This window comes from Dermochelys coriacea, chromosome 2, assembly GCF_009764565.3.
Source record: "Dermochelys coriacea isolate rDerCor1 chromosome 2, rDerCor1.pri.v4, whole genome shotgun sequence".
Taxonomy (NCBI): domain Eukaryota; kingdom Metazoa; phylum Chordata; order Testudines; family Dermochelyidae; genus Dermochelys; species Dermochelys coriacea.
The window spans coordinates 192,662,640-192,687,863 of record NC_050069.1 but is presented as its reverse complement, the minus strand read 5'-3'; the positions used below and the strand labels follow the sequence as shown (position 1 = coordinate 192,687,863).

At 41.4% G+C, this 25,224-nt stretch overlaps 1 protein-coding gene across 2 annotated transcripts in view; it reads left to right on the top strand.

Annotated features, from left to right (window-relative positions):
* COL6A6 (collagen type VI alpha 6 chain) overlaps window positions 1–25,224 on the top strand; it is a 110,443-nt gene that overhangs the window by 51,723 nt on the left and 33,496 nt on the right. For both annotated transcript variants that reach the window (XM_038389605.2, XM_038389604.2), the window contains exons 18-28: window positions 4,150–4,212; window positions 7,797–7,862; window positions 9,333–9,386; window positions 10,582–10,617; window positions 13,337–13,399; window positions 16,006–16,068; window positions 17,440–17,502; window positions 18,582–18,644; window positions 18,845–18,895; window positions 20,495–20,530; window positions 24,724–24,786. In XM_038389605.2, coding sequence (XP_038245533.1) covers window positions 4,150–4,212; window positions 7,797–7,862; window positions 9,333–9,386; window positions 10,582–10,617; window positions 13,337–13,399; window positions 16,006–16,068; window positions 17,440–17,502; window positions 18,582–18,644; window positions 18,845–18,895; window positions 20,495–20,530; window positions 24,724–24,786 — 621 coding nt within the window. The remainder of the gene's footprint in view (window positions 1–4,149; window positions 4,213–7,796; window positions 7,863–9,332; window positions 9,387–10,581; window positions 10,618–13,336; window positions 13,400–16,005; window positions 16,069–17,439; window positions 17,503–18,581; window positions 18,645–18,844; window positions 18,896–20,494; window positions 20,531–24,723; window positions 24,787–25,224) is intronic.

The following is a 25,224-nucleotide window of genomic DNA, read 5'->3' as shown; positions in this document are numbered from 1 at the left end:
GGCATTGGCACATTCCCTCAAACTATCCAGGCAACCATAAAATGGCTGCATAGAAACCCTCTCACAGTTTTTCGTTATTGTCTGTAATCCTTCCACGCTGCATGTCTGTGCAAGCAAAGTGAACGTGTTCTTAAATACCATTCACAATTTGGGTCCCCCAAAGACTTAGTGGGGGCCGTGCACTACCTTGGGTAAAAAATGACCAATGGAGACTATTTTGACCTGAATCACAGCAATAGTTTGATCTCTAGCTCTGCATAAAAACAATCCACCTAGAAACTTTGGAAAAATGGCTATTTTCTTCAGGGCATATACCTCCAGAACCCCAGGCTCAAATGGCCCCAAACGTGGGTCACTCCCACAAGTCGTAGCAAATTGCAAGAAAATCCATGTAAACATGCAGACTTTAGAGCTCTTAAAGCCTCAGCCACATCTTTAAACAAGGGTAGCGGGACGATGGCGGGAAGGGTTCCCCTGCACATCCATCTGCAGCATAGGAGGCTCTGAAAGGTGTAAAGTGGCCCAGTCATCTCAGTGTGAAGTTCTCGGCTAAATGAGAAAACCCCATGGAGGTGAGCACCACCTGAAACAACAGGGGTGGGTGTGTGAGTGGCTCCATTCATCTTAGTGGGTGTTCCCATCCCCCTCCTGAGTGCTTTCTAGCCTGTGATATGTATAAAGTAGACTTGTTCTCAGCTCCCCAATCAAAGGGGCAGGACTTCCCCAGATACTGGTTCATATGGGGTGCAGGAAAGAGGACTCATTCACTTCTAAAAGGGCAACACCCCTCTCCCCCAGAACCTGGCTTTGATGTGGGAGGGAGGTTAGATAGTACAGGGCCCTCAGATCCTGGCATACATGGGGGGAGGCAGCAAGAGGGGCTCAGGCGCTCCAGAGGGGTATAGCCTTCATATCCCAGATCATAGGAGTGGGACAGGAAGGAGGGTTTAGATCTCCCCTTTGGGGGTAAGAGCCCTTCAGATCTGGGCACACACATGGGGGGAGAATGTGGGGCTGACAAGTGCCGCTGCTCCTATTGTCCCCTAGTTCCACTCACCCTCACATCCCCCTTCCTAGTGTCTGATCCCTTCACTCCCCCAAGCCTTCCTCACCTGAGACCCCAGCCTCTCCCCCCATTCCAGTTTATCCCCATCCCCATAACACCACTCCCCTTGCTGCAGCCCCAAACTCCTCATCCCCTAATCTCCCACTGTTCTGCCCCCTACTTTCTCCCTCACTGCCCAGGAAGCATTCACATGTCTGATTTTTCTCCCAAAGACTTTGGGCGGGGGAGTGTGGGGGGATGGTGTGCACTGGCAGAGCTGGGGCTTCAGGGGTTGGGTGCATTGGGTGAGCTATGGAGTACACAGGGGTTGGGTGCCCTGGTAAAGCTGGGGCTGCGGGAGAGTTGGGGAGCTCTGGCATAGCTGGGGTACGCCATGCCTTCCTCACCTGAGTTCCCCAACATCGCCTGCCTGCCCTACCATCCACCCCTCATTGCAGCCCTAAACCCCTATTCCTCCCCTTCTCCACTCCTAATACATCTCCACACCCAGGACCAGATGACTGGAGGGGAGCTAATGTAACACCAATTTTATTTATTTATTTATTAAGAAATGCTCCAGAGGCAATGCTGGCAATTACAGGCCAGGAAGCCTAACTTCAGTACCAAGCAACTTGGTTGAAACTATAGTAAAGAACAGAATTATCAGGCACCTAGATGAAAGTGATTTGTTGTGGAAGAGTCAATGTGGCTTTTGTAAAGGGAAATAAAAAATAAGTTTTGAACTAGACAAAACCATGTCACAGGGCTGCAAAATAGAACCCTCTGCTGCAACTGTCTCAGCTGCCTTCACAGCTGGGCTGCACCTGCTACTACAGAGCGTGCACTGATTAATGTGGTCAGCTTTCCATTTCTCACTATGCAGGATTTGGGCTAATGGAGCTATGTAAATTTTTATAAACCAATAGCTCTGCCCCACTTCAATCCCTTCTTACCTGGGGTTCTCTACAAGCGGGTCCCTCTGGAATTGAATGTTAGTCTGCTGAAAGCAGTGTCAAGATTTGATCAGTTCATTATAGTTTCACCTCAGGCTGGTTCTGAGCATTCACTATGATTAACTGAAGAGGGTACTCTCTGTTTTTAGGGAAACTGATAATGTGCAGAGCATACATCTAGAAGTTATTCATTGTAACCACCTTGCAAAGGGCTGATCTTTACAGCCTTCTAAATGCAGTTTTATTATTTTTATTTCTTTATTGAGCACCTCGGTGTGTGTGACATTGTACTAAACACAGCTTGATAAATCTTCCACTGGCTGGAGAGCCTCTCGCACTTAGACTGAGCCAACTAAATCTTTTAACTGAAAAGCAAAAGCATTTGATGATATAAAATGTTGAGGGGCTTGTGTAACTCAGTGAACATAACCTGTTGTTTTACTTTTATAAATATGCATTTAAAAAGAAAAGATTATAGACTGTGCTTGTTGAGGAACAGATTTTACTACTCTTAAATTCATTACTTTACTCTGCAAGTGAATCCACTGGGACTAATTGTGGATTAAGGTACAACTCAAGGTGAATAAAGATGGCAGTATCTGGTCCATGACGTATAGATTGAGGAAGGCATTACTTACTCTGAAGGCACTTGCAAAAAATTAGAGTTACTACAAAGGGATCTCACAATACTGGGTGTTTGGGCAACAAAATGGCAGATGAAATTCAAGACTGATGTGCAAAGTAATGCACACTGGAAAAAATAATTGCAACTACACGTATACAATGATGGGTTCCAAATTAACTGTTACTACTCAAGAAAGATCTTGGAGTCACCCTAGGTAGTTCTCTGAAAGCTTCAGCTCATTGTGCAGCAATGGTCAAAAAGGCTAATAATGTTAGGAATTATCAGGAAAGGTAAAAAAAAAAGTCTGAAAATATCATAATGCCACTATATAAATCTGTGGTGCACCCCCCCTCCCTTGAAACCTGAGTCCAGTTCTGGTCACTCCTTTTCAAAAAGGATAGAGTGGAGCTGGAAAAGATTCAGAGAAGGGCAACCAAGATGATTAAGGGTATGGAATGGCCTTCATATGAGGAGAGACCGAAGAGACTAGCGCTGCTCAGCTTAGAAAAGAAACAACTAAGGGGGATGTAATCGAGGTCTATAAAAGCATGAATTGTGTGAAAAAAGTGAATAGAGAAGTGTTATTTACTCTTTCTTACAATACAAAAATCAGGAATCATAAGATTAAATTAATAGGCAGCAGGTTTAATATAAACAAGAGACAATACTTTTTCTCACAATGCACAATTAACCTGTGAAACTCATTGCTGTGGGAAGTTGTGATGGCCAAAAGTATAACTGGGTTCAAAGAAGAACTGGATAAGTTCATGGAGGATAGGTCAATCAATGGCTATTAGCCAAGATTGTCAGGGATGCAACCCCATGCTCAGGGTGACCCTAAACCTTTGACTAGTGAAAGACTGGGTGGATCACTCCAACTACCTTGTTCTGTACACTCCCCCTGAATCACTGGTCCTAGCCGCTGTCAGAGATGGGATACAAGGCTAGATGGACCATTGGTCTGACCCTATATGGTGGTAGTTATGTTCTTAAATAAACATTAGCAAGTGGTAACTTTTTTTTATTCATCTTGAATAAGAGTTTCAAGTTCTTGATTGAAAAACAAAACCTACATTTCAATTTTATTTTCTCATGCAAACATTATTGCTGGGGAATCTGGCAGCTGAAGATCATCCTGTTTTAGAACATATTTACTGAACATGGTTAATTACAATTGTAGTAATTCTTTAAGTTTAATAAATTGCAGTTAGCTTTTTTCCTTTGTGTCAAAAGAAAATTCAGAGAACTTGTTGCTGTTTTGTTTACATATGAGTGGGAACCAACATTAAGAGCCAAGCTCGTCCAAAATTTGGAGGTGTTCCAAATCAAATCCACGGTCTGGAACTGTATTTTATGAAGGCCTGTGACTTAATAGATTAAACAAAATCCTGGATACAAACAGCCCTGAACCTGGAGAGTTTCGAATTCTGTATTAAAATGTTGGGACTTGTTCCTGTCTCTTGTTTTGTTAACATAAGCAGGAAAATGATTGTTCAGATTCTCACTCAGCCATTTTATGATTTCAGGGCAGTCCAGGATCAAGAGGACTCCCTGGTGAGCGTGGTGAGAGGGGTTTACGAGGAGATCCTGTAAGTTTTTTTTCCTAGGTGCAAATCTATTCTATATTATACATTTATGACTCTATGGGATTCACCCAGAGCAGTAAGGGAGGGAGGGATTGTGTCACCCTGGGTGCTTCTTTGCTGTGCAGCTTTGGCTCAGAGCCCTGGCACCAGCCGCCTGGTCACAACACAATGGCCTCACCTTGGCTTCCACCAGCCTGGTTGCTCCTTGCAGTGTGACACCAACAGCCCTTCCAGTCCTGAGTCTCCCCAAAACCATCTCCCCTGCAGTGTCCAGACCCTCTCACGGGATCCTCACACAAGTATCAAGTTTGTTGCCTTCAAAGAGCAGAACACATACCAGCCTAGTAGTTTGGCTAAGGGATTTTATCCTTCAGTTTAATACAGAGAGCTGAGATGGTTTTGTAATAAAACAAGAATAAGTTGATTAACAAAGAACAGAGTTTTAAATGATAAGTAAGACTAGAAGAGACGAGCTTGGTGACAAGGCAAACAAAACCAAACCTGCTTTTTAATGACTACAACTTAATTTCAGCAAGTTGCAATCATTGTCTAAGCACGTTTCTGCCCTGTAGTCCGTTTCCAGCCACTCTTGCCTCTTGGGCCAAGAGGATCCACTTTTCATGAACTCAAATGGTGCTGCTCCCCCTTTTTCCCCTATGTGATGGATACCCCAGAGTCTTTAGTAGTTGCTTATATCCTCAGTTTATCTTTGTTTTCAAAGTCTGGAAGCCCAAATGATCTTCCTGTGATCCTTCATGCAAACAATTAGCCCATTGTTCTTGGCCACACCTGTCTTGATTTGCAATTGAGCCCAAGAGGAATTGGCCATTCTTCTTTGTCTGGAAAACTGTTTTGCCTTGTTGGTCTGTTGACCGATTCTAAAACATATCAGAGAGTATCCATAATCTTCACATACAACTTTATTACTTACATTTCACAGTGATATTAATCATCAGAGTGTTTTCAAATGATATGCTCCAAGACACTTTTTAGATAAATATTATGTGTGAGGTATAGAGAGCTGGCCAGGCCAGCTGACTTAGTTCTGTACCACGGGGCACCTTGGCATTGGGGTGCTCTTAGGATCACAACATTAAGGATATGAATCTAATGTCAGAACCTCATTTATGGTGCACTAGAAAGTGAATAAACTTGCAGGGAGCATAAGCCTCTGTTCAGATCTGCATGGGGATATGATATCCTTTCAAAGGTATGTTAGGACAGACGTGCGTGACTATTGCACTGTAATCCTAACAATGAGGATAATAGATCAGATAAACCTAGCAGATCTTAGCCTTTCACAATTTCTTATCTGAGACTAGTACATTTGGGACATTTCATGGACCCAAGATATCCCATATGCTATACTTTCTGGAACAAAAAATACACATGACTCTCAAATGCCTAATCTCAAGACGACAAATTTGTCTACATGTGGATATGCAGATCTGTCAGTTGCCTGAGACCTACAAGAAAAATCCAGTATTATGGGACATCCTGTGGATTTATGATACTCTTTGCATGGGGACTTTGTATCCATTCACTAGTAAATGAATTATGCTTATTCCTACACCAGTATGTAATTGTATTGCCTGAGGCAAAGATACCATGATGATAAGCACTGTATAAATGTTGATAGGCTATTAATCTTTGTTAGACATAACATAGGGCTAAATCCTGCAGTCTTTTCCATTCTTCTTTCAAGGCCCAGTGCTGAAAGGTGCTGAGCATCCACTGTGAGATATGAAGTGCCATCAATTCCCATTGAAAGTAAATGGGAGTGGGGAGCACTTACCAGCTCATGGGAGGAATAGTGATATCTTTTTGAATCCGGACCATTGTAGGATTTAGCCTCTGGATGGTGATCTTGTACTGTTGAATGATTACTTATAAAACAGAAGAAAAAAGTACAGTTCAGGATGAGTTTTTGTTTTTGTTTTTAAATAAAACAAAAAATATTCCTCTGTTTAGAACATAATATTTAGAAAAACATTGATGAATGGAAATTATATAATATGTAAAAAGGGACTGCTGTTTTCTTATGTTTATGGTAGCATGTCTCTCAGGGAATTGAAAGCTCTTACTCTGCTTCCTGAGTGGCATACCCTGAGGGTGTGGCCTGTCACAGTCAACAGGCCAGCTTGTGAGAGTCTGACTTCACTGAAAGGTGTGTCATATGTCATGAAATGCTGCAGCCCTAGCTGCTAATCATTGTCATACTTATTGGTCAGGTATAGCATTGCTGGGCTAGGTGTAAATTATGAATGTAACCATCACAAATAGAATATGAGAAATAGAGGAAAAATATTACAAATACATTCGCAAAAAGAAAAGGAGTATTTGTGGCACCTTAGAGACTAACACATTTATTTGAGCGTAAGCTTTCGTGAGCTACAGCTCAATCATTCATTCATATCTTGAATTAGCTCCCTGGACTCTGTGGATTCAGCTGAAGATAATGTATTTCTCATATAATTCCAATCAGCTGTTTGTCATTGTTATTATTACTATTAGTTTATAGTAGCACCCACAATTTGCTAAGGACTTCTCAGACATTCTAATAAGGGTGGTCCCTGCTCCAAGGAGCTCACAGTTAAAGGATAGAGGCAGACTAGCAGGCAGAAGTTAGGGGAATGGGAAAGGAAACAACGAATAGGGATTTCTTTAAATTCAAGTCAGTTAGATGCACTGTAAACAGCTTGGCAAAAGTGGAACTTTAAGGGGGAAAGAGGAACAAGGTAGAAGGCTTGCCAGTGGTCTCATGGAGGTTGCATAGGGGCTTCATGGAAAAAGGCACTGAGGTGGTTGTGTGAAAAGCTGACAGTTGAGCAAACAAGACTGAGGACATTAGTGGGATGGGGTGGGGGCAGGACACATTGACAAGCTTGAATAAATAAGGAGGCACAGAATTCTATGATGCCAAAGTGGATGGGGAGCCCGTGAGGGGAGTAACATCAAATAGATAGGGATAAAGATGCATTCTGTCTGGTGTGACAAGGACCTGACTGAGCAACATGGCTGTGGAAATCACTATAAAAGGATAGATGTTGTAGTTGGTGAGGAGGAGAAAACACTAGGAAAAGGAGGCAGGGCAGCACTGTATTTCCAGTGTGTTCAGAGTGCAGTATCATCTGCAAAATTGCTAATACTTGGGGTTTTTTCATGGTTTTTTAAGGGTGCCCTTGTGGTTAAAGTTTGCCCCCTGCCAAGACTTAGTGCCATGTACTCCCTTCAAGCTGCAGTGCCCACACAGGACTTCCACTGATTCAAGTGGGAATTCTGTCTAGTACTGAGAATAGAATGACTCTTAATGTCCCTTTTGTTTGCCCACTGTATCATAGATTCTGTGAAATCTCACAACACTATGATTTCATAAAAACAAAAACTACAAATATTTTATCAATATGGTGTGAAGGCTGATAGGCTATTAATCTTTGTTAGACATAACAAATGGTTAACTCCTCCTGTGTTTTCCCATTCTTTTTTCAGGGCTACCTGCTGAAAGATGTGGAGCATCTACTGTGAAATATTAAGTGCCATCAGCTCCCATGGGAAATAAATGTACTTAACTTTGTGTCTTTGTTTAGGGTAACGCTGGATTTGACAATGACATAGTAGGGTTTAAAGGTTCAAAAGGAGAACAGGGAAGACAGGTACCTATTTAGAAATATGTGACTTTGTTTACAGTACATTGTTTCAAATACTAACCTACAATCCTTTAAAATATAGCTATATACAGCAAATTAAAATTAATCCATTGATAACCAAGACTGTTAAAAAGAGTGTGACAATTCTATCGTTCCTAATTTTATACCACAAAATATTGAATGTCATCTTGTTGATTTCAGATGTAAAGACAAGTGCCAAGTACCACATTTAGGAAGGAAAAGTCAAATGCACTACTATAAAATAGGAAATAATTGGCTAGGTGGTAGTGCTGAAAAGGGTCTGGGGTAATAGTGGATCATAAATTGAATATGAATCAACAATGTGATGCAATTGCAAAAAAGACTAATATTCTGGAATGCATTTACAGGAGAGTTGTATGTAAGACACCAGAGGTAATTGTTCCTTTCTACTCGGCCTTGGCGGGGCCTCAGCTCAAGTATTGTGTCCTGTTCTAGGTACCACAATTTAAGAAAAATGTGAATGAATTGGAGAGAGTCCAGATGAGAGCAACCAAAATGATGAAAGGTTCTGAAAACCTGACCTGCAAGGAAAGGTTAAACAACCTGGGCATATTTAGTCTTGAGAAAAGAAGACTGAGGGAGGGAGGGACCTGATAACTCTTTAAATAGGTTTACTTGTCCTGCCTCAGCACAGGGGGCTGGATTTGATGATCTCCTGAAGTCTCTTCCAGTCCTACATTCTATGGTTCTCTGATTCTATCCTTTATGGGTGATTTTGAGATCCATGAATTTGCACTCAGCTTCGTAAGTGGTCTTACATTTTTTAAAGAGATGAAAAATAACTAAGGTGTGGATATATGATGAATAATCATACCTACTGTCATCTGTCACCACTTATTATTGTTTTTAAAACATTTATTTTAGTACATTAATGAACTTCCACAGAAAATCTTCCGAAGTGTGTGTGTGGGGGAAAGTACTTAGAGCTATTTATGGGCCCAATACTATAAAGCGCCTAGCTGCCCTGAACTTCCATTGATTTCAGTGTAGAGCAGTTATGGAGCATCAGTACAAGACTTGGATTATCTGCATAGTACGCATGAGATCAAAGTTGATGCGCAACAGCATGGTAACCGTCATGACAAACATACAGCACCTTCCAGACAAATATAATTTGAGGGCAACGTCAGTGATTATTTTGATGTTACTACTTTATGAAATATACCGTAACACAATGGCATTTCTTTGACGTTATTTGACAATGTTGCATAGATGAAGTCGTGCAATTAAAATACTGTTTCTGTTCTTAATTCTGACAGATGGGTAAATGGTTACAGATGTTGTGTGCCCAAGTGTTATGAAAATAATTTTTTCCCATTGGTTTGCATGTCCACTGTTCATGACTAGATGCCTTAATAATCTGGAAAAATATAAAAAGTTTGGAATTTGAGTGACAATTGAGATATAACATGAAATTAAATTTCTCATTTCCAGGGTGAAAGAGGACCAGTAGGCTCACCAGGGTCACCAGGCTCTCGGAGGACCACAGTAAGAACACATATAGACAAGGAGACTAAATATGCAAAGGAAATGCTTGATATTAATCCAAGGTAGAAAGAATGATCTCAGTCCATAAATTTAACATTGATCGTTTGCTCCATTGGCCTTCATTCACTGCAGGAAGATGAGATAGATAAATCTCTGATGGACTGCCCTGAAAAAATTAACACTAGCAATAGCCTCTGATTCCAGGCAAACTCTTTCCTCTTGAATAGGACTATCCAACACAACTGACTGACTATCAGAGACAAAATAGCTTCCTCGTTTCTTTTAGATTTGGAACCTACTGCAATACTACCCAGTTTCTGTCCCCCAACTCCTGCTGATGACTTCGCTTCTCTGCTTCTTTTTTCTCCTTCCAAAGAAAGAGAAATTCTGCAAAGATAGAGTATGCAAATGCAAATCCTTTTCTTCTGGTGTGGCAATGTAGCAGGGCCACCAGGCTCCTGCCTCTGTCCCGGTCTACAAACTACTCAGAGATCCTTGTGCTGGTCCAACACCTTGTGCAATTTATTTACAAATGGATTCATAATACATACAGCTCTTTTAACAAGAAGGGTAGTGCAATCTCCCTCTCTCTCTCTCTGCCTGCTTCCCCCTTTCCACTTCCTTCCTGTGCCTATTTGTGGGCTCTGCCTAAGGGTTTAATTAGTCTTTCTGCCCTTCCCAACCTACAAATTAGGCACGACTCTGCTTAATCAGCTCCATTCTGCCTTGCTGGATTGGAGCTACTGTGAACAGTGCTGACTCAGCCTTTCTTGCCTAGCGCTCTGTCATAGGCAGTTATCAATAAGAACAGACTAATGAGGTGGGAACCTTTCCCACTGCTTGATGGGAAATTTCTTTAAACTCTACTGCCAAAACCAATTTTATAAACGCATCTGTTTTGCTAGGGCGGACAGGGCATGAATGTTTTAGTCCTTCTCTTGGCACAGCAGGACTGAAGCGTGTTAGCAATGAGCAAAGTGATAGCAACGTAATATCCCGACACATCCATAATAACTTTCACTTTGCTCTCAATCACTGTTCTAACATGTACAGTAATTTGAGCACATAGTAAAGCATTATGTGAATATCAAATTATCTGAAAAAAATTGACCTAGTTGCCACAGCTTCTCTACTGTTTGTCATTTAATTGAGAGATATAACTGGGGTATAACAAACATCTATCTTGTCTTGTCAGGGAGCAAAGGGTCAAAGAGGAACACCAGGTCCACAGGTAGGTTTCATTAATTTCCCATATCTACAGTAGGACTTACGTGGGAGCTTTCCTGCCTTCTAAAATATTTGCAGAGGGAGTTGAATATTTATTTTAGATTTGTTATAGCATATAGGATAAAGGACAAATCCGGCTTGCCTTACTTATGCAATTAATCTCAGTGACTTCAGTAGCACTACTTGTGGGTCCTAGTTCAGCAATGCATATGCTGCACAAGTCCCATTGAAGAACTAGTCCCATTCATGAGAACTAGTAGCTGAAAGCCCATGCTGTTGCCTTTGTGTAATCCATAAAGTTGTGTTTTTTGTTTTTGTTTTTTTTTAAAAAGGCCAAAAATGGCTGAGAACTTATAAATTGAATGGTTTTAGAGTAGCAGCCATGTTAGTCTGTATACACAAAAAGAACAGGAGTACTTGTGGCACTTTAGAGACTAACAAATTTATTTGAGCATAAGCTTTTGTGGGCTACAGCCCACTTCATCAGATGTGTAGAATGGAACATATAGTAAGAAGATATATATATATATCAGACAGAGAACATGAAAAGGTGGAAGTTGCCACACCAACTCTAAGAGGCTAATTAATTAAGATGAGCTATTATCAGCAGGAGAATAAAAACTTCTGTAGTAATAATCAACATGGCCCATTTCAGACAGTTGACAAGAAGGTTCGAGGATACTTAACATGGGGAAATAGATTCAATTTGTGTAATGACCTAGCCACTCCCAGTCTCTATTCAAGCCCAAATTAATGGTATCTAGTTTTCAAATTAATTCCAGTTGAGCAGTTTCTCGTTGGAGTCTGTTTTTGAAGCTTTTCTGTTGCAAAATTGCCACCTTTAAGTCTGTTACTAAGTGACCAGAGAGGTTGAAGTGTTCTCCTACTGGTTTTTGAATGTTAGATTTCTGTCCAGTTATTCTTTTGCATAGAGACTGTCTGGTTTGGCCAATGTACATGGCAGAGGGGCATTGCTGGCACATGATGGCATATATCACATTGCTGGATGTGCAGGTGAACAAGCCCCTGATGGCATGGCGGATGTGATTAGGTCCTATGATGCTGTCACTTGAATAGATATGTGGACAGAGTTGGCATCAGGCTTTGCTGCAAGGAGAGGTTCCTGGGTTAGTGTTTTTGTTGTGTGGTTGCTGGTGAGTATTTGCTTCATGTTGGGGGGCTGTCTGTTATTGAGGACTAGTCTGTCTCCCAAGATCTGTGAGAGTATGTATATATATCTTCTTACTATATGTTCCATTCTATGCATCTGATGAAGTGGGCTGTAGCCCACAAAAGCTCATGCTCAAATAAATTTGTTAGTCTCTAAGGTGCCACAAGTACTCCTGTTCTTTTTATAAATTGAATGATAACAGACTGCCAATCCCAGTGATGACTGAACCTGGTGCTAGTATAAACAAAAGGAGCTTTCAGCTATGCCTGTAATTGTTTTCATCTCTTCACACTAAGTATACAGACATTCTAGGCTTCAGAGTAACACACAATAGTGACAATCGTGGAATGTCACTGTACTGAGTAAGCATGTGCTGAGACTTTGCTGATTAGACTTGGACTATTGAATCTGGGCTTGCATGTATGAGATGAGCAGGATCGGGCCCTCATACTATAACCAGCACCATAAAAATCCAAATTGTACAATATATGGCACTGTAGAGCATTAATAGTGAAAGATTATGGATGCATAATATTTTGTTTGAAGGACATTGTCAAGTTAAACTTGAATCTAAATGAGATCTTGTGACAAGAAGTTTTTACAAAACCTGAGAGCAAAAAAAAAGTTTCTGTAACTTTCCATTGCAACAAAAATAATCATTTCCCTGCAGTGTTTTCAGTTCAAACAGCACTGAGACACTAAAAGTGAAACTGAAATTTTTTTTTGTTGTCAAAGGCAGAGAAATGAAAAACTGAAAATAAAACAGAATAAATATTTTCAGTTTTAATCATCTGAGATATTAGAAGTGTGTTTGTTTTGAGAAGATTTTTAAGCTGGTAACACTCCTTTACAAAATACTTTTTGCTCTTTAAAACAAAGATAAAGACACATTATGTTGCACAGTACATAGTACTGGATTGCATTGTATAGATACTGCCCCATGTTAGGGGTAGTATGGGATAGAATCCAGAAGACATGCACATTCTGCTTGCCTCTTTGAGGTCTATAGGTGTGCTAGCCTTACAGAGTCCTTGAGCTGAAGTGAGTGCAGAGTTGTAATTGTGATGTGCCCCTAAAGAGGGGTAAAACGTGGGCAGGAGGCTTCTTGCACTTTCCCTCAATTATGCACAATTGTATGGAAAAGTATTGTCCAACTGCTAAACTGAAAAAGCATGTCTCAAAAACCACGTTTCAGGTGTTTTGTCTTATAACAGCTGCCTTGGTTATAAGCTCAGCCTGCTTTGTGGCAATAAATAAGCTTCACTTAATTTCTGGATTTTAAAAACAATTTTTAAATATATGCATTGCAATGACCAGCTTTATTAAAAATATGGTAGGATATGCTGATAGTCTGTGAAGGCACTATGCTAAGAAATGTAATTTGATCTAAATGCTGACTCTTTAGAGAAACATCTCTAAGTGAAAAGAAAAGAGGTGTTCAAATGCCAAATAAATGATATTAGAAATTGAAAATATCATACTGTTCTCCTGGCAGATCAGTCACTGTTATGATCACTTGAGAAAATTGTTACAATACTGTCTCGTAATACAGGGGGAGGAAGGAGCTCCAGGCTCAAAGGGCTTTCCAGGAGAACCAGGATTTCAAGGATCCCAGGTGAATATTAACATTCATCTACGTCAGGGGTTCTCAAACTTCATTGCACTGTGACCCCCTTCTGACAACAAAAATTACTACACTACCCTAGGAGTGGGGACTGAAGCCTGAGCCCACATGAGCCCCACTGCTTGGGACATGGGGGGCAAATGCCAAAGCCTGGTGTGACCAAAACTGAAGCCCAAGGGCTTCTGCCCTAGACAGGAGGCCTGTAACCTGAGCCCCGCCACCCAGAGCTGAAGCCCTCAGGCTTTGGCTTTGACCCTGGGTAGTGGGATTTGGGCTTTGGCCTGGATGATGGGGCTTGGGCTTTGGCCCCGGGCCCCAGCAAGTCTAATTCCATCCCTGCCAACCCCATTAAAACAGGGTCGCAACCCACTTTGAGGTCCTGACCCACCGCTTGAGAACCGCTAATCTAGGTATTTTCGGGGAGAAGGAGGACTTGAAATACAAAGGAGAAATGAAATAGTCTATGTCCAAAAATCATGTGGTCCAGTGTCTATACTTACACAAAGCTTAGTCCCGCCTTGAGTGCGGGGGACTGGACTAGATGACCACTCAAGGTTCTTCCAGTTCTATGATTCTATAAAGCTAACATGTGAGTGAATATATTGTTGGTGGCTGTGAAGCACTAGCAGCATTCGTTTGAGTCGGGCATAGCATAATAAGGCAGGCACAGTGCAAACTTCCCCACACAGCTCTGGCTTTCGTGGCTTGCAATACCTCTGATGTTCCAGTCCTGCCCTTCTCTTGAGCAAATAATGCCCAAGTATGCCTCCTATCTAGATCTGGACTTCTGACCACAGTTTTCTGTGGCCCAGATTGGAAGCCTCTTCCTCATGTTGATGAGTAATCCGGTGAAATAGCTTGTGTAACCATAGGCGCCGACTCTGTGGGTGCTCTGAGGCTGGAGCACCCCTGAGAAAAATTGGTGGGTACTCTGCACCCACCAGCAGCTCCCCATCCTACCCCCTCCGCTCCAGCTCACCTCCCCTTCCGCCACGTGCCCACCTTTTCCCCTTAGCTCCTAGCGCTTGCGTCGCGAACAGCTGTTTCGCACAGCAAGCACTGGGAGAGAGGGGGAATGCAGTGTGCTTGGGGAAGAGGCCAGGGTGGGGATTTGGGGAAGGGGTCCAATAGGGGCAGGGAGAGGGCAGAGTTGGGGCAGGGACTTTGGGGAAGGAGTTGGAAGGGGGGTGGAAAATGGGTGAAGTTGGGGTGGGACGGGGGGCGAGTACCCACCAGCGCCGGGGAAAATTGGTACCTATGTCTGTAACCAATGTGAGTAAGGGATTCACAATCTGACCCTGTGTGATTTTAGACATATGTTAGATCCCGGCATTGTAACTATGGATATAGATTCACTCTTGCAGGTACAAGGGCTGCAAATTGAAGAAACTGTATTGGGGATTTCCTTGAAGCTAACACCTGGGGAGGCGGCTGCACCAGAGTGCCATCCCATGGGTGTGAATCCGCATTCTTTTCAGCAAGTCTCTCTGATCCCCTCCAAATTGCCCCATCTTCTGACTGCCAGATGCTGGGTCTGGACATCAGGGGATGGATCACTTGATAATTGCCCTGTTCTGTTCATTCCCTTCGGGACATCTGGTATTGGCCACTGTCAGAAGACAGGATAGGTCTGACCCAGCATGGCCATTTTCTTATGTTCTTGCATGCACCTGGACCTCTTCAACAGAAAGGGACTTAGGGGCAGCTGAACTCCTGTTCTTGGCTGACTGTCTGCTATGGGAACCCAGTGTCTGTAGCTGTGTGCTAGAACTCACTGATTACTTTTTCTTTACATTTTTAATGTATTGTATTTTTCCTTTGGGGGGGAGGGGTCCTGGTACCACCGGGGACCTTTGCTGACATCTTAGCAGGGGGGCTGTTGGGAGTTTGTGTAATTCCACCACCACTACCACCCGGGGAGGCTGGAGAATGCTTGTGAGGGCAAGAGCAGAATAATGGATCTTATCAAATGTCAGCTGTGAGTTTAGGAGAAACTCTGCCACCGCAGCCCCACAGGCGCAGAGGACCCCTTGGCAGCAGATCCTGGGCAATTTCACTGTGAAGGATCGCATGATATGGGAGCTGTTCCACAGCTTCAGAAAGGCTCCCAGAGCACAGCAGGTCATTGCCATGGGGTAGGAGCTAGCTGAGAGCATGACCAGAGGATCCTCAGTAATGCAGATGATCCCAAGCCCCTTCTCCTCCTCACAGAGGGAAGTTCATAAACTATTCCATCTTTAGCAGCCTCCCTTGAGGGTATCTTGCCAGTCTATCTGGACAGGATTCCTCCCATTCTTCCCCCTACAGATCTCCCTAGTCCTCCCCAGCGCCCCCCCCCCCCCGACACACCTATTCAGCTGGAGAGTAGCTGTGCCCCTGAATCTTTGTTTCCCCATATGTAAAATGTGGAGAATACCTATCACACAGTGATGATATAAGGATGAATCAGGTGTTGTTTGAAGAGCACTTCCAAGACATAAAGCCTATATAAAGGGCTAAGTGGTGTTATTTCATGAGACAGGGTATTTCATATTTCTGTTTGTAATATATGCATTTGTGTGTTAACTGGATTTTCTGTCATATAATATACCTTCTAGGGACAAAGAGGAATTGCAGGTGTGAATGGAGAGAAAGGAAGTGAAGGAAGTAAAGGTCTTCAGGTAAAAATCCTGTGTGAAGTTCACTCAGTGTTCTACTCACTATGTGTGTAACCAGTGGGAGACTTCCATTTTTACTGCTGTTTTACTGCATTCTTTGTTTCAAAATTCCTGTGCAGTGTATCATGATATTCTGTCAGAGAGAAAAGTATTCGTAAGGGGCTAAAGGAATTTTAAACATCTCAGAGCAATGATAAACTGTTTTACATTATAAGAAAAAAATCTGCAATAGCTATATAGCAATTCGTTTCTATTCTATCATGACCCACCAGTTTATTTAAGGGTACAGGAGTGTGTGTGTGTGTGTGTGTGTGTGTGTGTGTGTGTTTGCATAAATATTGCAAAACATAGATTTAAAATGTTTTTAAGGTTGTAAAATGAACTACTCAAGAGTTAGAAAATAACAGAACTTTTGCTTTATGATAGTGTTTAATTAAATGACAAACAACTATGAGACTCAGGAAGCTGTAATTGGTACCTTGACAGTCACAGAAACTGGACCACTGAGTCTGAACCACGGTATGAGAGGCAGAGAGGCTAGATTCCTAATTTCTTCCAGAATTTTCTTTATTTCTGACAAGTTGCCCCTTTATTGTGACTGGAGTCTCTGGAAAACCATTGCACTCAAAGAGCTAGACACGCCAAGTTTCAATAATAGAAGAAACTGTATTGGGGAGTTCCCTGAAGCTAACAATGGGTCTTCTCCAGATTCTCTCTTGTAAACTTCCTTAAAGCCATATATGTTGTTTGGGTATATTTGTGTTCGAAAGATGTGGCCATTGTGACAAAATAAAAAATTGTGACAAAATTCTGCTTCTGTTTATGATGGGAGTGGGAAACTCCCATTGAAATCAATATGATCCATACAAACCTGCTACAAAGCAGTGGAGATTGCATCCACTAAAGGCAGAATCAGGCCTTTCTGGTTTATATATGACTAATATAGAGACTGTGTGGATGAGTAGCTAGTAGTAACTTAGTCTGGATTTTTTTTTAAATGAATGAAGAATAGGTCAACAGTATAATCACTTTATAGATATGTCTCTATTTGTCTGGAATTGAGAAAACAGTGTTTGATGGATACTGAAAAAATGTTCTGTACCAGTCAAACTAGTGAATGGTCTTCATCTTGTACAATGTTGCCGCCATCCTGGTAGGAAAATAAATGTTTGGTCTAGACTTGAAGCAATGAATCTAAGCATTATTTGTGTTAACTGTTTTTGCTGCCTGCCAGAAGTCTACAGGAAAAGCACAAGTGGCACAGTTGAGACTAGATTCTTGTCATTCTACATGAAGTGCTAATGAAGCAAAATGATTTGTTTGGTTTTTTCTTTCCAAATTCTCACTAGGTATCATATGTTCATTTAATTTCAGGGTGAATGGGGAGCTGCAGGTTCAAAAGGGAGTCCTGGCAGTCCTGGAATGAGAGGAAATAAAGTAGGTTTCATTCCTTTAACTACTTTTGTTGTTGTTTTTAAAGTTAATTTGTTTGTTCCCACCTGAAGATCTTGCCTTTGAGCCTGCTCCAGAAACAATCATTCAGGCAAAAGTCAATGGAAGTTTGTTTGTTTGTTTGTTTGTTTGTTTGTTTGTAATAAGGACTACAGGTCTCAGTGCAGCTCTATGCACAGTTCAAGGGCAGTGCATAATCATAAGTAAGGCTAGATTTGAGTCACGGGTATTTTTAGTAAAAGTCATAGACAGGTCCACGGGTCGTAAATTTTTGTTTACTGCCCGTGACCTGTCTATGACTTTTACTATATTCTCCTAACTAAAACTTGGTCTGGGGGGGGCCACAGGCGCTCTGAGGGGTGGGCTCAGGGGGGCACGGATGCTGGGAGGGGGGTGGCCCAGCTCCCCCACTGGTGCTGAGGGGGACACGGGCGGTGGCGGCGGCACATGGCCCAGGACCTTCATTGGTGTTTTGTGGGAGAGGGTTGGCCAGGCTTCAGGCTCCCTACCTGGCTCTGACTGGCATGTCCCTGCAGCTCCCAGAGGGAGGGGCGTCCAGGCGGGAACCGCAGCCAATGGGAGCTGCTGGGGGAGTGCCTGCGGGCACGGGCAGCTTGCAGAGCCCCCTGCTCCCTCTGCCTAGAAGCTGCAGGGACATGCCAGTGTGAGCCGGGGAGCCTCCCACCCCCACACTGAGGTAAGCACAGCCCCGCACCCCAAACCCCTGCCCCAGCTCTGAGCCCCTTCCCACAATCCAAGATGCTGCTGCTGCTGGCTCAGGGGTTGCCTGGCTCAGGTAGCCCCTGAGCCAGCTGCACGGTCTACTGCAGAAGTCACAGAGGTCACAGAAAGTCGTGTATCTGTGACTTCCCTGACCTCCATGACAGACATGCAGCCTTAATCATAAGTAATTTAAGTGATATTTACTGTTTATATTTATTAAACCTTTTGATTGTAGCTTCTACAGTATTCTTAAAATCAGATGGCTAGAAAGATTAATCAGGCTCTGTGGGTTTAAAAGATATTACTTTCAAGTCTGAGATCATATTAATTGCATTTAACAGGGAGAATATGGTGATCCTGGAGAGAGAGGACAGAGAGGGCCACCAGGTCAACAGGGAATGCAGGTTTGTGTTTTATTCTCTCCATGTGCAATGTGTGGCCAAAATCTAGTCCTTTATTTATAAATTGCCAATCCTGTCACTGCTCTCTGTCCTCCTGACATTTGGGCTGCTACACAGACACTAGAATTAATATAGACATTAATAGCTGGAGTAAAGCACAGACAGAAAAAGCAGATGATTTAAATATATTGGTCTATTCACAGGGAGAAGATGGTGCTACTGGATATGGTGGACCAGGAAAGAAAGGAGCAAAGGTAAACATGAAAAAGGAAAAATAAATGGAAACTCTTAACTTGTTTTTACATTATTTTAGTGAGAGTGAAAACTGCAGGGATAAAAAGTTGTTTCATTATCATCTCTGACTGTAAATCCTGCAATCTGATCGACACAGGCAGAATTCTGCACCTATTTTATGCACCCTTCGCAGGGGCTGCATAAAAATCCACCATACGGATCATATTGCAAGATTAGGGCCACAGGTTGTAAAGTCATTGTGGGGGGAGGGGATTGTTGTTTTTATTTGTCTATCAATTGCCCTGTGTACCTATGGCAACACATAAACATTAGAAAATAAGTTATAAACTCTTAAAATTAGAGTAAAAGATAAAAATACAATTATTTATTGGAGCATTATTTTAATGTTGTTGTGTTGTTGTAACAATATTTTAATGCTGTCCACACTCAGGAAGATATTGTTCCTGCCCTGAAGGCCTTCCAGTCTAAAAAGACAAGAAACACATGAAGAGTGCAGGAGAGGGATAGAATCAGATTATATATCCTTCTGTAGACACATTTTGTATAGCTTAGATGCATTTTACAGTTAAATAAGTTCACATTTACATTTACTATCATTATTTAGAAAACCTCTTTTGAAATGAGAGAAAAAATTCTGCCGCACTAAAACTAATCAGAGAATAGTTCTAATTTACCCCAAAAATGCTTCCAGTATTGATTCCTCTCTACTTTGAACTGTGAGGTCTAATATTTTGATATATCAAATCTTTTTGTCATAGACACAGATGCCTGACAGCCTAGCTAGTGCCCATTCCCTGTACAGTTCCTGTCTGTGTTTAGGAAAGACTAGTAAAGCTATCCTGGAGTATTTCATCTTTACATAGTCACTTCCTTTTAATTTATCAATGCAATTAGGAGCACATGAATAGCCCAGTAAAGTACAATGCTTCTTTATATAAATTTTAAATGATATATGTCTGAGTAAAATAAGGGAGAACAGAACGCTTTTCAAAAACTTTCTTTGTCCTGGGTAACTACTGCCAGACTCCCTCAACTTCTCCATCCATGTCTTTTAACCCTATTAATGCAAACCTCACCTTTAAACTCCTTCTGGCAAGCCCATCCCACTTTAGTAACATGCTGTCACACCCCTACTGTACCTCTTGCTTCCTCCCCCCCTGCAATACTTCATATGTTCTAAGGACTTAATCCAGAAAGGTGCTTCTATTGGGAATTTATGGTAACCAACACATTGCAGGATTGAGCTCTAAACTTTGTGGTCTGCAGATGTATTTTGGGTGCAATCCAACTCCCATTAAAATCAATGGCAGTCTTCTCATTGTCTCTAACAGGAGTTGGGTCTGGCCCTTTATGCATCAATTGTATCATTCAGCTTAAACTAGATTCTTGCATCAGGGGCAGTGCCATCTTCTGCATTTTGTACAATCCATGTTAGCACCTCAAAAAATAATAGATAGCAATAATACTGTTTTCCAGCACATTGCTAGTTTCACTGCTTATTATTGAGTTGTGTCTGATTCTGAAAAGTCAAATATAGAAAAAACTGAGTAGATATATCAATTTGATGATAATTTTACCTTATTTACTGTAAATAACAGGGACAAGAAGGATTCACCGGAGATATTGGACTGAAGGTATTGTACTTCACATTAATGTTATAGCTTTCTGATCAACAGACTTGAGTCTCCACTCCATTACACCACTTTTGCACCAACAGAACTCTGCTGCAGTTAACAGTTATGTTGGCATAAAATCAAGATAACAGAGTGGAGACTTTAAGGATGGAAATAAGTTTCAGTGGTAGAATAAAAGAAACATTCTTGATGTTTCATGGGAAGAAAGCCCTGATTTATATGTCAACATCTGAAATTCCTTATGATACTAAAGGGCTAAAAAAAATTCTTGTCTGATCACCTTATTGCTTGGAAATTTTTAACAGTTTTTTAATTTATCACTTTTAATTATTGTGTGTCATTTCTGAGATTGTTGGTGGAGTCAAATCTTACATTTAGAGATGTGCTGAAATAGCCTCTGGGAACATGATTCTCTAACTATAGGAATAGTTATGTGTGTGCCTGCCAGTTTAGAAGTATATGTCCCACTTCTTCCTGTCAGTAATGTGGAGCAGGTAGCCGATAGTGTCAGCAGTTACAAAGCACAGTTATCCAAACAAAGTGCCAGGAAAAAAATCCCCGGATGATATCTTGCACAGCCTTAGATGCACTTTTGCATTTTGTCTTGTAGTGTTGTATATGAATCTGTGTGTGATATACATAGTCTATTGAAACTGTGTATGAAAAATACACTATTAACTAGACTTTTGTGCTGTGCATTACATATGAAGTATGACACCAATGTGTTGCGTAAGTGATGGTGAAAATATGCTGGTGTGTACGTATAGACCAACTAAATGCATTGCCTCATCTCCTGAATTACACACAAATTACAGGTTGAAAAAATAATGTATAGTAGTACATGGCTGATTAAATTATCAAAATTACCCATTTTGGGGAGAAATTACCCATTTTGACACATTAAAAGGCTCCAGTTTTTTTTAAATGTCAGCCCTAAAAGCAAGTCTGACTTGCTCATCCTTAACTATTAGCAATTCTTTACAACTATAAAACCAAACACCCAAAAGTCATGTACTACTGACACAGCTTCTTTGAGGGAGAATATATAAAACCAGAAAGAATACATGGGGAAACTGTAGGCCTAACTAATCACTTTAAGGTAAAAAGACAAATTGTTTCTTCCATTCTTTTGTTTTCACTGCAGAATGTGTTTCTGTTGATATTTTATTTGCTCTAGAGTTGAATCAGGGTGAGGAAAGACTTTATGCCACCTTCATACTCTTGTGCCTGAAAGTAACTAGGAGCAGGCTAAGAGCTACTCTAAAATCTCAGTCCTGCTTCCGTTGACTTCAGTGGTGCCAGATTATTTCATCCTCTGCTGCACTTACAGGAATAATCTCCTCAGACATGTTTCCACCAGAACATGACCATAAACCACCTTACATCTAGGTCTCCCCTGACAAACACTCTATCTTGAGGGAAGTAGCTGATACATTGCCAGTTACTTCCACTTTATACCACCAGGGGATTCTCCTGCACTAGGGTTATCATCCACCAGCCCTATTAGTTTCAGAGTAGCAGCCATGTTAGTCTGTATCCGCAAAAAGAACAGGAGTACTTGTGGCACCTTAGAGACTAACAAATTTATTTGAGCATAAGCTTTCGTGAGCTACAGCTCACTTCATCGAATGCATGCAGTGGAAAATACAGTAGGAAGATAGATAGATAAATATACACACAGAGAGAACATGAAACAGTGTGTGCTATCATACACACTATAACGAGAGTGATCAGTTAAGATGAGCTATTACCAGCAGGAGAGGGGAAAAAATCTTTTTGTAGATAATCAAGATGGGCCGTTTCCAGTTTGGCCAATGTACATGGCAGAGGGGCATTGCTAGCACATGATGGCATATATCACATTGGTAGATGTGCAGGTGAAAGAGCCTCTGATAGTGTGGCTCATGTGATTAGGTCCTATGATGGTGTCCCCTGAATAGATATGTGGACACAGTTGGCAACGGGCTTTGTTGCAAGGATAGGTTCCTGGGTTAGTGTTTTTGTTGTGTGCCGTGTGGTTTCTGGTGAGTATTTGCTTCAGGTTGGGGGGCTGTCTGTAAGCAAGGACTGGCCTGTCTCCCAAGATCTGTGAGAGTGATGGGTCGTCTTCAGGATAGGTTGTAGATCCTTGATGTGCTGAAGAGGTTTTAGTTGGGGGCTGAAGGTGACTGCTAGTAGCGCTCTATCAAAGTGATATATGCCATCATGTGACAGCAGTGCCCCTCTGCCATGTACATTGGCCAAACAAGACAGTTTCTACGTAAAAGAATAAATGGACACAAATCAGACATCAAGAATTATAACATTCAAAAACCAGTTGGAGAACACTTCAATCTCCCTGGTCACTCGATTACACGCCTAAAAGTCGCAATATTACAACAAAAAAACATCAAAAAAACACTCCAACGAGAGACTGCTGATTTGGAGTTAATTTGCAAACTGGACACCATTAAATTAAGCTTGAATAAAGACTGGGAGTGGATATGTCATTACACAAAGTAAAACTATTTCCCCATGTTTATTTCCCTCCCCCCCACTGTTCCTCACACATTCTTGTCAACTGCTGGAAATGACCCACCTTGATTATCACTTCAAAAGTTTTTTTTTTCTCTCTTCCCCCACCTCCTCCTGCTGGTCACCTTAACTGATCACTCTCGTTACAGTGTGTATGATAGCATCCATTGTTTCATGTTCTCTGTGTGTGTGTCTGTGTCTGTGTGTATATATATATATATAATGATTATATAATCTTCCTATTGTATTTTCCACTGCATGCATCCGATGAAGTGGACTTTAGCCCACGAAAGCTTATGCTCAAATAAATTTGTTAGTCTCTAAGATGCCACAAGTACTCCTGTTTTTTTTTTTTTTTTTTTTTTGCAGCCCTATTAGGATAGCTCTTCAGCTAGTAGGTTCTCTTTTGAGCTGCTCAAAGTAGCCAGGAGAGGGCTGAGTCTCTGGTGCTGGGAGTCTAAATATAGAAAAGAGATATTTGGTCTACACCAATAATCTTGCACAACTGGGAATTAACACCGTAAAATATTCAGCATGGTATGTTGTACTTTATAAACTTTCTCACAGGTAGATGCCAACCTGACACAAAGAGCATTTTGATATCTTCTTTTTAATTTTAGCAGTGCAAAACAGAGTTTCAGGGGAAGTACCAATGAAAAATAATGTTAAAAAAGATAAAGTTCTTACATCTCCTCTGACTCTTTTATACAGTAATAATATGCAATCTGGATCAGTTGCTTCATTTAATTAAAACTTAACTAAAATAAAGACAGTATTGGGCCAACATCCAATTAAGTTATAGAAGGGCCTGAGCTGAAAAATTCAACAGGATCTCAGGTTTTGGTTCAGCCCATAGTAGAGATACAGACCAGCTGTGAAATTTTGGATCCTTATCTGGATTTGGATTGTGAACTTGTCTCCTCAAAGTTCAGACATGTTTCAGATTCAGACTTTTAGTTTGGGTCCATCTCTAAAAATCAATATATTTCCAAAGCAATTAGGTTAGGGGCAAATCACCCCTTGCTTTTCTGCAGGCACAGAGGCTTTGACCACAGCCAGACCAATAAGGTTTCACTGCACAAGGGCTATGATAGGATATGGAGAGTATGTACTGAGGTCTGCATCCCAATACTGAGAAGTCCCTAATAAGTTCTTAAGCAGCATTTTTCTTTCTTTGCCTATCTGTACGTTTCTGTTATTATTGATGGAAATATTTTTAAATCAGTTTATTTATATACAGAGAAATTGACATTTACATATAAAAATCTAATCCTTCCAAGTTATGGAGCTGGTATTTGAGGTGGAAGGTAGGGCGGGGGTAGGGTGCAGAGGGTCAGTGTTTAGGACCATTATATGTTAACAAAAATAATCAGTGGTAGAGTGTTAGCATACCAAATAGACCAGCACTTCACATGGAAAGAATAAAAACTTAAATATTCCCCACTGACTCAGCAAAATATGCATTTTCTGAAAGATTCATTTTGGGGCGTGGGGGTGAGAGACCACACACAATACTACTTGTATATATTTTTGTATATACCTATTTCATATCAGTCTTTGTGCTCTTAAAAGCAAGATGTATGAATGGAAGAGTAAACAGCAAGAACCATTTCTTGAGTTATTCACATTTTTGTTTTAATGAATAGCCATTTTCAGTTTTGCTGTATCCAATTAATTAGGGTGAAAATGGAGAAAAGGGAGTTCCAGGAGAACTTGGACCAAAAGGAATCAGAGGAAAAATGGCAAGCACCCTTTTATGAATATTGATTTGTCTTGAGATTGGCTTGTTGTTAATGCAGAAATCACATGTCATTTTACCTGCCCAGGTGATAGAAATCTGTTTTAAACGGATATCTTTTAACATGCTGAATGTCTGTGTATCACATCTATTGTAAGCACAATAGTCCAGATCCCGCACTCTGTTGCAGTTGCTTTGTACACCACTAGCACATCTAAAACTGGTGTAGCCAGCTATGGAAGATCAACCTAGTGCAAGAGGTGGCCTCCAGGGCCTATAGCTGGATACCATGTCTGTCTCTTCGGACCAGTGCAATGGGCCACTACCTTGAATGGTCCCGTACAATATGTGCTAACTACTTATGCTGAACAATCTGTTCCACCTTGCCTTTTGCTGTGACACTGGGAGTACCTTTCCCAGACCTGAAGAAGAGCTCTGTGTG